This window comes from Odontesthes bonariensis, chromosome 23 (assembly GCF_027942865.1).
Source record: "Odontesthes bonariensis isolate fOdoBon6 chromosome 23, fOdoBon6.hap1, whole genome shotgun sequence".
In the NCBI taxonomy this organism is placed as follows: domain Eukaryota; kingdom Metazoa; phylum Chordata; class Actinopteri; order Atheriniformes; family Atherinopsidae; genus Odontesthes; species Odontesthes bonariensis.
The window spans coordinates 5108669-5124115 of NC_134528.1; the positions used below are offsets into that span (position 1 = coordinate 5108669).

A 15447-nucleotide genomic window follows, 5' to 3' on the forward strand; every position below is an offset into this window, starting at 1 on the left:
AAAACAAGTAGATTTTACTTAATTTGTTTAAATAAATATAACTTAAAACTTAGATGTAGTTAAGTAAATGTTACTTGTTATCTTCACAACTGTTATGTTTTATGGTAAGTACAATTTAGTTGGTATTGCAGCATTAAATCTTACTTAAATGTGCAAATACTTACATAAAGGTTTTTTTTTAAGTAAATGTTGGGAGTTATTTTTTTCAGTGTGTGTTGCATGTTGGACGGAGGGCTTTTCGAGCTCTCGGGCTCCTGGCGGGCCGGGACAGGCTGCACCCACACACAGCAAACAGCTCACACATTTCCAAAGCTTAGAGAAAAGCTGTGATTCATGACAGTGACAGCAGCAATGAAAAGGTGCGCTGTCTGTGTGAGAAAGCAGTGTTTATCCAAAGCTAGGATGTTTTTTTTCAGTTGAACCAGTCTGAACACTTCACCTTAAACAACTCATTTGACGTTTGAGGCGCGGCTCTTTGCTCTGTCAGACTTTCAGATGCTTTCAGAGTTGCTTCACGCCAAATGTTTCTGCTTAAATATAAAGTGACAGATTACACGGCGTGGGTGTGACATCACAGGAGCGCACCCACCTGCTGCTGTGAGGGTGTGACTTCAGACTCGTCTCTGAACCTGTTTTCAGAGGACTTTCTGCCATCCTTTGTGCACAACATTCCCTGAAGTAAGTGCTCTTGTTTGAGTTATCCGTGCAGTTTGTGTGTATTTCTTTGCTCTTCTGACACCGTTGGCGTCTCTTTTCTTTACCGCCACCAGCAGCCGCCACCATGCCTGAGACCGCAGAGTCCCACTCCGTCACCCTCACCACCAACCGCAACTGCACCATCGAGATCACCAACGTCAGCAGCACCTACTGCCTCGTCAACCCAAAGTAAGAGAGAAAAAGCTGATTTATCTGATTTTATGTCTGAGATTAATCAGCCGATAAAAAGCAGTTAACCCACTACCATGTTTAGCTGTAGAAAAATACCTTAAACTATCTTTTTCCAACTTGAAATGTTATGACTTTTCCTAAAGGGACCCCATCATTAGAAAAAGTCAGACTTTATTTCTGTTTATGTTTCCATGTGGGCTGTACACCACTAGGGTACAAAGATTGTCTTATGGGTCATTTTTGACCCGTGAATTATAAAAACATTTAAACACTAGAGAAAAGTTCACTGTTTTTTCCCCTTTGAATATAATTAATTCAGAAGTAATTACTTCACATTTATATAATAGCAATAATAAACCTTTATTATGTCAAAGAAAACTGAGAAAACAAGAAAACTGTTGGTCCAACTGACAGTTTTCAGTTGTAATCCTGAAAACTGGTGATTGTCTTTTTGTATTGTGTAACAAAAAATACATGATAAAGAATGTATTGCATTGAGTTGAACAGATAAATAACAGGTGGTTTCATCATACAAAATAGATTTTGGATTTAAAATTCAATTAAGTTGCTTTATTTTGGGCCTTTGGTAGGGCGGGTCATTTCTGACCCGTAGGACAAAGGGGAGTAAACACAATGTTAAGACCACACAAAGGTTAAACATGAGATACAAAGCAGACACATAGCTGCAAAATAAATGGATGAATAAATCATTCTTCATCTTCTTAAACAGAACGAATGCCTAGTTTTCTGTTCTGTGACCTCAAACTGATGCAAACTAACTTAAAAGAGACGCAAACAACTACATGACAAACAAAAATACTCAAAAAGACACAGAAAATAAGGGAAAGAAACGCTAAGTCATCAGAGACATTTGCAAAAATAACCGATAGGAGACAAAAACTAATTACAAAAGCCACAAAATCAAGATAAGATGAATTTATAACAACCAAAAAGAGACACAAAATAATCAAAGGGATGCGAGCACGTACAAAAAGATGGAAAACAGTCAGGTGGACTCACAAAACCACTGAAAAATATTTGCACAAAGACCAAAGAAGCAAGAATATTCCACAAAATCCACAAAAATAGAGACAAAATAACTGAAAGAGAAAAAAAACAACTGAATGGAAACACTTATAACCAGTGAAAGATACAAAATAATAAGAAAATAAACTTAAATACACTAAATCTTCAGTAAGACACAAAATGACGCCTCAGTCACAGACAGACGAGGAGATCAAAACCTGTTTTAAGTTAGTTTGCATCAGTTTGAGGTCACAGAACAGAAAACTAGGCATTCGTTCTGTTTAAGAAGAAGAAGAATGATTAATTTGTCCATTTATTTTGCAGCTATGTGTCTGGTGTGTATCTCATGTTTAATACCTCACCTTAACCAAGCAAAAAAACAACATTTTTAAAGTACAGTTCCTTGAAAACATCGTTTAACCCCCCTGCTTCCTCTCAGGGTTCACATGGAGAGCGGCTTCCCCTTCAGCCCTCCACAGCCCACCGTGCGCACCAACAGAACCGAGGTGTGCTCTTTCATCAAGGACGACAACACGGCCTCGGGCGCCGTGGGCGTCCTGACCTACGAGCTGTTCAACATGCAGCAGCGGCACTGCAACGAGGTGATGGCCGTCATGTTCTCCGTGCCCTTCGACTACAACTTCTACAAGAACTGGCTGGGCGTGGGCATCTTCGAGCACACGCGCGCCTGCGACGCCAAGCTGTTCGACCACATGTACAAGGGCAAAGATTTCACCAACTTTGTGCGGCACGAGGCCGACGGCTCGGGGGTGGCGTACCAGGGGCGCGCGCTGGACGTGAGGAGCTCCATGTCCGACGAGGGCAAAGCCATCATCAAGCTGGAGCTGTACGACAAGATGGGCAGATGAGCAGAATGTCCAGAATGAAATGAAATGATCCTGAATGAGGACTGTTGTCACTCTGGGTGCTTTTAAATGAATAAAAAACAATTTAATTCAGCTTTTTGTCTTTGATGCTTCTTTGTTTGATGTTTAAAACACACGTGAGCACAAATGTTTGCAGTATTGTGCAAAAGTCTGAGCCACACCCAACAGGAAATGGGTGCAGGGGTTTACTGAGACCTGCCCAAACATGAATGGAAACAAGATTAAAAAAAAAAACAGTTATTATTCAGTTCTGAGCAGCTTTACAGTGAATATCTCACTGGAAAAAATCAAAGTCTTACCAAGTATATTTGTCTCATTTCTAGTCAAAATATCTCATTACACTTAATATAAGACACAACTGCCTAACAAGTACTATTTCAGCCAGATATAGGGACTTGTTTGAAGACGATAATTATACATTTTATTTCGAGGCGCCTTTCAGGTCACCCAAGGTCACCTTAAATTAAAATTTGAGAGCATTAAGAAAAATAATAAAAGCATAAAAACAAGAGACAACAAAAAAACAGAAGTGCACGGAGTCCAGTTATAGGGAGTATGCCAGTTTGAATAGGTGAGTTTTAAGTTTGGATTTGAATGATGTGATGGAGTCTGAGTGTCTTATGAGTGGGGGGCGGGGGGGGGGAGGTCCAGAGCCTGGGTGCTGAGCAGCTGAAGGCTCGGTCACCCATGGTGCTGAGGCGTGGCGTGGGGATGGTTAGCAGTCCAGCAGAGGTTGAGCGGAGGGTGCGGGAGGGAGTGTGTTGGTGAAGGAGGTCGCTGAGGTAGGTGGGGGCTGGGTTGTGGAGAGCTTTATAGGTGAGGAGAAGATTTTTGTAATGAATGGGGTATTGTACTGGGAGCCAGTGAAGTTGGATGAGAACAGGGGTGATGTGGTCTGAAGATTTGGTACCGGTGATGATCCGGGCGGCTGAATTCTGGATGATGTGACAAATGAATGAGCCAGGATTTCAGTGCTGGATTGGGTCAGTGATGGGCGGAGTCTGGAGATGTTGCGGAGGTGGAAGAATGCGGTTCGGGTGATATTTTGAATGTGGGGTGCAAATGAAAGGGTGCTGTCCAGAATAACGCCGAGGCTCTTGACTTGGGGTGAAAAGGGTACAGGAAATCCGTCGATGATGATGGGTGGAACTGGGTTGTGATGTGATTTGGTGAGGATGGATTTGGAGCCGATGAGCAGGGCCTCGGTTTTGTTGCTGTTAAGTTTCAGGAAGTTCCTGCTCATCCAGCTCCGGATGTCTTCAAGGCAGATGATGAGGGAGGGGGGAGAGATGGCGGCGGTGGGTTTGGAGGAGATGTAGACCTGTGTGTCGTCAGCGTAACAGTGAAAATGGACTCCATGGTGACGGAGGAGTGTGCCCAGGGGGAGAAGGTAGATGATGAACAGAAGTGGACCCAAGACTGACCCCTGAGGGACACCCAGTGAAACATCTGGAATATCTTGTTAAATGAAAAAGTCTTGAAAACAAATTGTTTTGAGTCACATATCACACGAAACAAGCTTTTTTTTTTACATTTGAAGAGGTTTTTAAGCTAATTTCAAGATCACTTTTATCTCAAAAGTCCCAAATGTCACATTTTACGTGAAGATATCTTGACAAGCCGATTTTCACTAGTTCCACTGGCAGATTTTTTTCTTATTTAAAGCAAAAACATCTTTTATTTGTTGTTTATTCTTACTTATTTTTGGAGGGGCATTTTTTCCAGTGCTGCTCTGAGCTGCTTTCTCCTCCAGCACAGCCTGAACCCTCTCAGACAGCTTTCTGTCCTTTCTTTAAGGAGTCTTCAGGAATAGTTCTCCAGGCTTCTTGAAGGACATCCCAAAGCTCTTCTTTGGATGTGGGCTGCCTTTTGTTCCGTTCTCTGCCAACATGATCCCACACTGCTTCAGTAATGTTGAGCTCCGGGCTCTGGGGAGGATTCATCCCTCCATCAGACCTGCTGCCACTGATTTTCAGCCCACTTCTTGTGTCCTTTGGCACAGCTCAGCCTTTTCTCCCTGTTTCCCTTCCTTAAGAACGGCTTCTGACAGCCACCCTTCCATGGAGCCCATTTCTGATGAGGCTTGGGCCAACAGCAGATGGATCAGCTGAAGGTCCAGATGCATCTCTCAGCTCCTGTGTCAGGTCTTTGCTGGATGTTTTCCTCTTTCTTAAGGACATCACTTTCAGATCCTGTTCATCTGCTGTAGATAGTTCTTTAGGCCTGACACTTCTTCTTCTGTCCTCCACTTGTCCAGTTTCCTCAAATGTTTTAAGGACACACTGCACACCATGCTGAGATATGCCAAGTTTTCAGCTAACAGCTCTTTGGGAATCACCTTGTTGCTGCAGAAATCCTGTTTTCTGTCTGTCACACTGTGTTATCTTTGCTGTTTTTCACACATGCAACTAAAGAAATGGGAACAAATCTTAATTCCAGTCTAAAACCCACAAAGAGCTTCTAGATTATTCATTTCTGGTGGCATAAAACAGTTTAATCATGTAATTTATATTAATTGTTCCATAATTAGTCATTAGATTATATCTTATATTCCCTTTTTAAGCTTTAAATTGAATCTTATTTACTTTTTCTTGATGTTGAATTAAATATAATTCTTATTATTGTCTGTTTTTTTCCTACTTTTCTACTTTTAGATGTGATAGCGTTCATTATTTTGGGATTAGGATTTTTTTTAAACAGAATTTCTTATATTAATTTGACTCTTTTGGTAACTGAAAGCAGTTTTAAACGTAAATGTACAATAAAGTTGAAACTATGAAGCTGTTTTTCACAGATGCAGCTAAAGAAATGGAAACAAATTATGTGTCTCTGTGACAGGCTGCTGGGAACAAAGTGCCTAAAGATCCAGTTTAAAATGGCTTCTTTGCTAAGTTGGACACAACACTGGTTCATCCCTTGAGTTAGGAGCCTTTTTTAATGCTTGAAAATGCTCAGATACGAGGACTGGACTGAAAATGAGTGAAAAAGCAGAAAATGTTTAAAGAAAAACCTTCAGAAAGCTGGAGAACTGTTGCTCAGTTTTAAAATTGGCTTTGTTAAATGCTGTACTTTTCCACGATGGATGACCTTAAGTGATCCAGGCATAGTGAGACAAAACAATTATCCTGGGAAAGCAGGTGCAAGATTCACACACAGATTATTCGGCTTACTCAGAGAATATGACGAAGCATGTTGAACCTACTCATGTCAAATCATATTTGGTCGACAATGAGTCCAACCTATGTGAAACAATGAGGTATATAAATACAAAATGTTACTGGAAATCGGGGCTGCAAGAGGTCTTACATACTGGGTCCAGCGCTGATTTACTCCATTTGTTACCACAAATAAAGACTTCATTTAACTTGAGATTACTCCGGCTTCTTCTATAACTTCCAATGAAAGAATCGATCTAACACTCAGGAACCTTTTTAGTGCTGCTCGCATCAAACGTAACATTTGTTATATTTTCTAAATATAAGGAAGCTGGTGACTGAAGGGATTAAGTCTGTTAAACAAAGGTTCAAACGATTAAACGATGGTGTAAGTATTTATCGCATTGCTTTGCTTTGTAAATTTAAACACGTATGAACATGCTTTGCAGAGGTTTCACAGAGAATTCACAGATACTGGGACCAAAGGTGTGGTTTGTGGTTAAAGGAAAGTTTGAGGTATGAGACAATCGCTCTGAAACCTCAACAAACTGGCTTGTAGCTCTGCAAAAAAAACAGAGAACAAGAAAAGCCACCGTTGCTGTTATTGTTGGTCACACCCTCGGTCTCCCCGCCTCAGCACACTCGTCTGAGCAGACGCAGATTTTAAGATGGGCAGGGACAGGCTGCAGGTGTGTGCTGTGGGTGGAGACACCTTTGGGTGCCACATTCCCCCGTGAGGCTCACCTGAAGGCGGAACCAGTGTTTCAGATCCGTCACTGCTCCAGCCAGCGACTCACCTGTGATCCGGACAGGTAAGCTGCGTTTTCCTACTCTCACTGGAAAAAATCTAAATCTTACCAAGTATATTTGTCTCACTGAGTATCTCATTACACTTAATATGAGACACAACTGCCTAACAAGCACTATTTCAGCCAGATATAGGGACTTGTTTTAATACAATACATCTTGAATATCTTGTTAAGTGAAAAAGTCTTGAAAATAAATTGTTTTGAGTCATATTTCAAATGAAACAAGCTTTTTTTTTTTCATTTGAAGAGGTTTTTAAGCTAATTTCAAGATCGCTTTTATCTCAAAAGTCCTAAATATCACATTTTATTTACAGAAATCTTGACAAGCCGATTTTCACTAGTTCCATAGGCAGATTTTTTTTGCTTATTTCAAGCAAAAACGTTTCGAATTTGTTGTTTTTCTTACCTATTTTTGGAGGGGCATTTTTTCCAGTGTGAGAGTTGATTTTTCGGAGCAGCAGATTGATTTTCTGTCTCTTTCACCCGCAGTTAAACCTCTAAAACCTCTACAGACGACACAATGAGTGAAACAGCGGAGGCTTTGGCTGCAACCCAGACAAGCCGAAGAAATGTCACCATCGAGATCACCAACCTCACCAACAACTACTGCCTGATTAACCCCAAGTGAGTGCAAAATGATTGAAGGTTGAGATGTCTCTGTGTGTAGAAACTGGGGCAGAAAGAGCAGCCTGAATATCTGAATCTTTTCTTTTAAAAATAAGGGTTTTCCTGGACAGCGGCAGCTGCCGCAGCCCCCCTCAGCCCACCGTGCGCCCACTGAAGACTGAAGTGTGCAACTTCAGCAAGAACACCGCCAAAGCCACGGGCGCGGTGGGCGTCCTGACCTACGACCTGTTCGAGAGGCAGAGCAACACCGTTAAAGAGACAGTGGCCATCATGTTCTCCGTGCCCTACGACTACAACATGTACAAGAACTGGCTGGCCCTGGGAATCTTCCACCAGGGCAAAGAGGTCAACAAGAAGCTGTACGAAGAGATGTATTACAACAAGGAGCAGCAGGGCTTTGTGCGGGAGGAGGCCAAAGGCTGCGGCCTCACCTTCGAGGGCAGCAGCCTGGACGTCAAGGCAACCATGTCACCGACGGGCCGGGCCATCCTGAAGGTGGAGCTGTGGGACAAGCTCTTCTCTCCCAGGCTGCAACAATCTCACTGAGCTGATTGGCTCTTTTTTTTTTTTTTTTTAAATCAAAATAAGAAATAAGCCCTCTGTTGTGCAATGTTAGATCTGCTGGATGTGCAACTGTAACACCTGCTCATGCAATAAATCCATAAAGAGTAGAAAAAAAAATATGTCTTTGTGATCATTACAAACCAAAACAACTACAGGGAAGTTTACCAAGTTAACGTTCGTCTTCATGAGTGGTTTCTGCTGTTTATTCCTTTTCTATTCGAAGCATAAAACATAACTTTCAAGTTGGTGGAACGTAGTTCAGTCCAAGAAATCCAGCAGCGTGCTGCGGTGTAGCTTTAAATGACATCAACTCAACTTACACATCATCTGAAAAGCCTCAGAAAACATAGAGTAAACAGAGTCTGTGCTCTGCAAAGAGCAGCTTCTAACTCTTTATGTTGTTTATAATAATGATAACAACACAAATAAACATTATTCATGTAGCACGTTTCCAGACGAATGTTACAAAGTGCCTGAAAATGGAAATAAAACTGGTAAAAACACCATAAAACAAGCCGTTAAATGACCAAATCATCAATCAAAAAACCCGAGATGAATCAGGAAAGTGTTTGATAAAAGTAGGATTTTTAAAAGAAGACACTGGCAGCTCATTCCAGATTTTAGGGGCTTAAATCTTCTATCATCCCTGCACTTTAAACCAGAGTCGAATAAACAAATAAAAGCCCTCTGATGGAGGATCTTAGTCTGCGTGATAAATAAGAGGATGAAAATCCACGTAGCATCTTAAAAACAATTCGAAAACATATTGAGAACCTGTGCAAGGAGGTTAAAGCAGGAGTCAAATACTCTCCTTGCTTCATCACCTTGTTGCAAACCTTTTCCACCTTTTTAAAATCAGATACTTTTAGGCTTTTTTTTTAATAAAAGAGAGGGTGAAACTTCTGGGGTTACAGATTTAACAGGTTTTTTTCCACCATTTTTAGGCTTTTCGACCCTGTAGATACTTAAAAGTTGCTCCAACTGTCACAAATAATTGGTAAAGTAGTAAAAATCGAAACAAAAGAAGACACAATTTGTCATCATAGCTCTATTTTTTCCTTTTGGGCATCATTAAGCTTTACTTTACTCAGATTTATGTGTCTATTCTTGAGTGGGGTTCAGGGGAAAGCTGTATACCCAAACTACATTATGCATATTAAGAATACAAAAACAACAGTTTTAATATATTATATTATTGTATATTTGTTTTACAGTGCTTCTAATCCTTTAGTTTAAAATGATTGTGAATGTAGAAATTAATTTTTCAAAGCGTTATCTGAACATTTCTACCAAACACCAGAATATAAAACAAATTAGTTAGTTCATCTTTAAACATAAAGCTAATCCACTAAAATGATCTCTAACTTTAACAGATACATTTAAATAAAAGAAAGCAACTTTAGAAGATTACACAATCTGGCATTTGTTTGAATGCTAAAAAGGTAAAACTTACTTAGTTGTGGAGCCAACAAGCTGCAGCATCCACCATCTACACGTGTTGCACAACGACACCCCCTGGTGGTCTTAAGACTTTACTGCATGCACAGACAAGTCTTTCATTGTTGTCCTACATCTGTTTATACTTCTTCTGCCTCACTAAGGTGAGATGTTTTTCTTTGTTTTTATTTTTGGAGAAATAACCTACAGGCAGCAGCCGATTAGGTTTGTCTCAACCTAAAGACTGGAGGCAAAGAGTCCATCAGGAAAACTTCTAATAAGAGTAAATATACCACCAGTCCAAGGGCTTGCACTTATACATACCCATTCAAAATGACCTGATTGGCATGTCCAAAGGTTTTAGTTTACATTTTATATTTTGTTTAAAAGCTGTTTTAATTCTCTAATATAGTATTTCTCTTTTCCCGAGTATAGAAAATGGACGGATGCACCTTGATCAGAGGCAGATGGACTGATTTTGAGACAATCAGGGTATTTGTTAAGCCCTGTATTAGTTATTCCAGTTTGGGTCAATCTGTTCCGGTCTGACTCTGTTATTCTTATTTTGTGTTTTTAAATCCCTTCTTAAGACCCATCTTTTTTCTTTGGCCTTTGGCACAATCTGAGATGTTTGACTTTGTTTTATTGTGTTTATATTTTGATTACTTTAGTACTGCTTTTATACTTGACCTTTGTATTTTATGATTGTATTGTATTGTATTGTATTTTATGATTGTGTATAGCACTTTGGTCCTGTGGGTGTATAAAGTGCTTTATAAATAAAGTTGGTATCGTCTGACTCTGTTATTCTAATCTGGGTCTCCTGATCTATTCCAGTTTGTTTGTGTCAGGAACGTTTTTTCTTATCAACAAGGCTGGAAACAGTCATCTTTAATGGAGAATATCCTTTGATACTACGCACAGGATCGTACAGCTTGCATGTCAAAGGTGTGAGACAAAGAACAAAGAAGCCAGTTTGTGTTTATAACCAAGACGTACGTGCGAAATAACGCGTCTATCTTCAGGTTTTTATGGTTTCTTTAAGGGTCTCTTTGACCTTCTAGCACCTGGCTGAGTTAAATCTCATATCCCTCAGTGTGGTCCAAAGCATTAATGAGGTCCAGCTGCTCCAGACATACAATCAGTGTGTTTTATTCTAGTTGGAGTTGGTCGTCTCTTTGAGTTTGAGTCAGCTCCAGTTGGGGTTTGTGTTTTCAGTTTGGGGGGGTTCCTGCCAGGGTCCGTTATTCCAATACGGGACACTTGGTCTGTTCCCAACTGGACTTCCAGTTTGTGTTAGTCAGTCTTTTTATTTAAGTCCAGGACGGTTCAGATCCAGTCCCACCGTAATCGAGCCGCTTCTTTCGTACGAATCATTGCTGTAGTGACATTTTAATGAGTCCTTTTTTTAAGTTAAAGACAAAACTATGACGTGTGTTCTCACTGTACTCATAGATGTGTTGAAAAGGTTCTGAATGAAATGAATGCAGCATGAAACCCGTCAGTTTTGTGACCCGGTGCACTGCTCATAAAAAACCCCGACCACAGTGCTGAACCTGTCCTTCAGGTACATCTCAAGTGTTTCCAGAGGCATGTGTCTCACATCGTATCCCCTGAACTGTTGCTTGGCCGTCCTGTCAATGGGCACAATCTCCTCCGTGCTGTTGGGGTCGTTGCGCCCAATGGCGGCAAATGTGGGAAAGGTATCTTTCAGTTTTTCAGGCAGACTGCGGTTGTACTTCGGGCAGCAGTACGCGGACCAGATATACTCCGGCACGGCTACCCGATGATTCTTGAGCCAGGGCTCGTTGTTGCGGTATGGGATGATGCCAGTCACTATGTAGGCTTCTCCGAGACAGTAGGCCGCTATGGTCTTGTTGACGGTCTGCTCCAGGGTTTCCCAGGGCCCGTCGTTAGATCCCGCTTTCTGGGGAACCACGTTTGTGAGGGTGAAGGTGGAGGAGCGGGTCTCGTGGGTCTGGTGGTGAAGGCTGGGGTTCAAGTGGCCGCGAGAGTAGTTGCTGTTACTATAGTCGGGCTTCACCGCCTGGCTCTCCACCACGTTCTGGTCCAGGGGGCCTGGCAGGAAGGGACTCATGTTGCCATCAGCTCCTGGGTAGGTTAACTGTTTAGGAAGCAGAAGGAGAAATCAGTGATATAGTCTTAGAATTGATCACATGACCAACAGACTTCAGTATGTGGTTTAACCCTTTATGTGGTCTTAACATTGTGTTTACTCCCTTTGTCCTACGGGTCAAAAATGACCCGCCCTAAAGCCCCGAAATAAAGCAACTGAATTGAATTTCAAATCCAAAATCTATTTTGTATGATTAAACCACCTGTTATTTATCAATTCAACTCAATGCAATACATTCTTTATCATGTATTTTTTGTTACACAATACAAAAAGACAATCACCAGTTTTCAGGATTACAACTGAAAACTGTCAGTTGGACCAACAGTTTTCTCGTTTTCTCAGTTTTCTTTGACATAATAAAGGTTTATTATTGCTATTATATAAATGTGAAGTAATTACTTCTGAATTAATTATATTGAAAGGGAAAAAAAAAGTGAACTTTTCTCTGGTGTTCAAATGTTTTTATAATTCACGGGTCAAAAATGACCCATAAGACAATCTTTGTACCCTAGTGGTGTACAGCCCACATGGAAACAAACAAAAATAAAGTATGACTTTTTCTAATGATGGGGTCCCTTTAGGAAAAGTTATAACATTTCAAGTTGGAAAAAGATAGTTTATGGTATTTTTTCTACAGCTAAACATGGTAGTGGCTCACTTTTGACCCGCAAAGACAACAGGAGGGTTAAAGTATTAATTAAAAGGTGGGGGTAGTTCAGGAGGTGCAGCTGGAAGGTTGCCGGATCGACCCAAACCTGACCAGCTAATATGTGATAGTGTCCTAGGGCAAGATTCTGAACCCCACATCACTCTACAGTATGTTCCTCACTTCTAAGTCGCTTTGAATAAAAGCGTCTGCTCAATGATTGCAATTATTTTGCTCTTTAGCTCCCCCTACAGTTGTGGGATGCAACACCACTGTCATAAAACAAACCCTGAACATGTACAGCCATACACACTTATTTGTTACATCGAAGAGGCCACAAAGCCCACAAAAATGTCAAGTGTCTGTAAAGCAAAACGATGTGGTGCAGAGCTGGAAACCAAAGTTGTGAGCTGCGGTATCTGAGCCCCCGGGCGCTCCAGGGCACTCCCACCCCCCTAAATGGGCATAAGAGCGGTCAGAAGCACATAGTTTTACGGTTCACAAACTTCTCTAGTGCTGCTTTAAAATGTATTTTCTTCCCCTCACATAGTTGCTCGGCTCTCTGTCACTTTTAATGATGTAAGAATGCTTTCAGTAGCCTACTTTCCAGGGCAGGCGGTGGGTTTCACATCACCCCTCTACTGCCTTGCTGTTGCATTTGTCAGGGGTGGAAGTAACGAATTACAAATACTCAAGCTACTGTAATTAAGTAGATTTTTGGGTACTTTTATGTGTATTTTTTTCAATTATGTAATTTTACTCATACTCGAGTACAATTTGCACCATGCAATCTACTTTTAAAATCAAAAGTCGCTAACTGCAATTTGAATTAACGATCAAACCGTCAGATTATTTTGTTTTCCAATGCAAATCCTTGTTGGCCGTCAGTTGCGCCCGGGCCAATTAATCTAAGACACAATGTAAGGAAAGTCATCTGTAAACACTGCCAAGTTGAATTGTCTTCTCAGCGTAGTAGTTCCAGTCTAAAATATCACTTAAAGGCAAAACACACAACTGATAGCAGCAAGTCATTCAAGGAAACAGACAGTGGAGCGAGGCTTCTACATAAAAACTACAGAAAGATGCTGATGTTAAAAGTGTGTTTGCACAACAAATGTTATGGCACTTTCATTCATATGGCAGCACATTTAAAATAAAAGTAAATGCTAAAGGCCATACACTACTTTTGGATTCATTTTTGGATTTTGCGTACAAATGCGATTAATCGTGATTATTCAGGGAAATCATGTGATTAATTACATTAAACATTTTTTAATCGTTGCACAGCCCTTGTTTTGACCTTTTTGGGGTTTGTGTTCCTTTGGCTAAAGGTCATTTCTGTTTTATTTCTGAAAAACATATCAAACTTGTTTTCACCGACGATCCAGAGTCCAAAAAAAATTTAATTTATTGCTTGAATTCAATCAATAATCTGCTCGATATCATTTAAAACAGAGAGACGCATGGTGCTCATGACTGCCTGACAAAACAACAAAGAAGTCAGCACCCGGATTTAATGACACAAGAAGGGTATAGCCTCCAAATGGAAAAGTAATACAGTGATTAATATGTTTCAGGTGCACTGGTTGACTGGTTTTGTATGATTTACAGAGTTGCTGATCTGTATCACTACCACATTGATGTGGCACCAATAAGCCAGATACATCTAAAGCTATTCATCGAGGCAGATTCATTTAGAAATACTTATTTACTCAATCAACGCTCATTTACTGGAGTCCCTCCTCCTCCGGGGTCCTACACAGAGGAAGAGCTGAACAGTGAGACTTCACCATGCAGAGTTGCCCGACCATGAACGCACACATAATCACTTCTGCTTTACTGGGACTCATTTCCTCCTTTTTAAAAATAAGAAATAGAAAAATTACTGTAATCGATTGTGATAAGTTTTTAACTGATGCTAAACTAGATCAGCATTTTCTACAAAAAGAGAACCGTAAGTGCTTTCTTAGAGAGTGTCAGAGTGAAACTGGGGAAACCACTGATGTGCTTCCACTCTAATCAAAGCTTTCACGTTCATAAAAGTAGATTTTATTGTAGAAATCAACCACTCAGCAGAATACTGAAACCTCCTCACCTGTGGCTCAAACTTCCAGGATGCTTTGGGCCTCTTTCCCTGAGGTACTGTGTACAAGTAGGCCGAGAACCACGGCGAACGGCGAGGTCGACTGTACAGCGTGGCAAAGCGATACTGGTTGTTGAAACGCTGGCAGATGGGGGTCCCTGTCAGACCTTTCGGAGGCCAAGAGCTGTGGAAAAACTGCAGACATGGGGCGAAATCCCCAACGTCAGCCGCACACGGGCGGCAGCCGGCGGCCACGGCCAGGAGGAGCAGGTAGCACACGAGTGACATGTTAGTCTGAGTCAGTCGCTGGGGTTGCAATCGGGCTCTCAGATGCCACGAGATGCGTCCTGCCTTCACAGACACTTGGGTGTAAACTGAGGGCCGTTCCCTTTTCATCAGCACATGACCTTTCAATGAAAGCAGAAGCAGTTTCAACTTGAGTTCCAGTTTTTTTTTTTTACAGGAAATAAGTTCACTGAGCCTCTCTGCTGTGACGGTTGTAGTATGCGGTTTCGAACACAGTCATAGAGTGTCTATGACTGTGTTCGAAACCGCATACTACATACTACACACTACATACTACATACTACATACTACATACTACATACTCCATACTACATACTACATACTGCATACTGCATACTGCATACTACATACTACATACTACATACTGCATACTACATACTACATACTACATACTACATACTTGCAAACTGCATACTTCCATTCTGCATACTACATACTCATCGATCAGACAGTATGCAGAGTGTTTATCCACAATGCATTTCGCTCCTGCCCAAGCCGAAATCAGCCGGCGTGAAGCTGATTTCGCTTAAGCTCTAAACTCTGTAAACTTTAGCAATATTTGAAACATTTTCAGGCGAGAAAGTAGTCGTTTAGATCCCCAACGTGTTGAAAATCTGACAAAATACCGGCTATTTACAATTTTGTTCCCACGAATTCGGCGCTACTAAAGCTAGCCGCAGTGAGCAACGCACTTCCGGTTATTTTCACAAAATAAAATACCCGTTGCCTTTTATCATAGGGAAAGCCATTACGATACAATTGGTGCTTTTGTTTTGAAAACAGGAAGTGAACCTACCCTCGTTGTAGCTAGCTTGAAACTGCCGTTTTGACAGGAAATGATGATCGGCGACGTCACGTTACGTTGCATCTTGGGTAGTTTGA

General features: G+C 41.1%; 3 protein-coding genes across 4 annotated transcripts; 2 read left to right on the plus strand and 1 right to left on the minus strand.

Annotated features, from left to right (window-relative positions):
* Window positions 1-567: 567 nt before the first annotated feature.
* Window positions 568-2873, plus strand: LOC142373786 (DELTA-stichotoxin-Hmg2b-like). 2 transcript variants are annotated; one of them, XM_075457192.1, is made up of 3 exons: window positions 568-678; window positions 774-885; window positions 2354-2873. In XM_075457192.1, the coding sequence occupies exons 2-3, from the start codon at window positions 782-784 to the stop codon at window positions 2781-2783; spliced, it is 534 nt and encodes a 177-aa protein (XP_075313307.1). In that variant the 5' UTR covers window positions 568-678; window positions 774-781; the 3' UTR covers window positions 2784-2873. The 2 variants fall into 2 exon arrangements, with proteins under 2 accessions (XP_075313307.1, XP_075313306.1); XM_075457191.1 differs by having other exon boundaries at window positions 569-678; window positions 771-885.
* A 3781-nt stretch (window positions 2874-6654) lies between these two features.
* Window positions 6655-8073, plus strand: LOC142373785 (DELTA-actitoxin-Afr1e-like). Its single transcript, XM_075457190.1, has 3 exons — window positions 6655-6768; window positions 7255-7389; window positions 7488-8073. The coding sequence occupies exons 2-3, from the start codon at window positions 7286-7288 to the stop codon at window positions 7936-7938; spliced, it is 555 nt and encodes a 184-aa protein (XP_075313305.1). The 5' UTR covers window positions 6655-6768; window positions 7255-7285; the 3' UTR covers window positions 7939-8073.
* A 778-nt stretch (window positions 8074-8851) lies between these two features.
* LOC142373899 (endonuclease domain-containing 1 protein-like) lies at window positions 8852-14610 on the minus strand. The gene is made up of 2 exons (XM_075457368.1): window positions 14272-14610; window positions 8852-11518 (listed from the first exon to the last, which is right to left on the minus strand). The coding sequence occupies exons 1-2, from the start codon at window positions 14545-14547 to the stop codon at window positions 10895-10897; spliced, it is 900 nt and encodes a 299-aa protein (XP_075313483.1). The 5' UTR covers window positions 14548-14610; the 3' UTR covers window positions 8852-10894.
* Window positions 14611-15447: the final 837 nt, after the last annotated feature.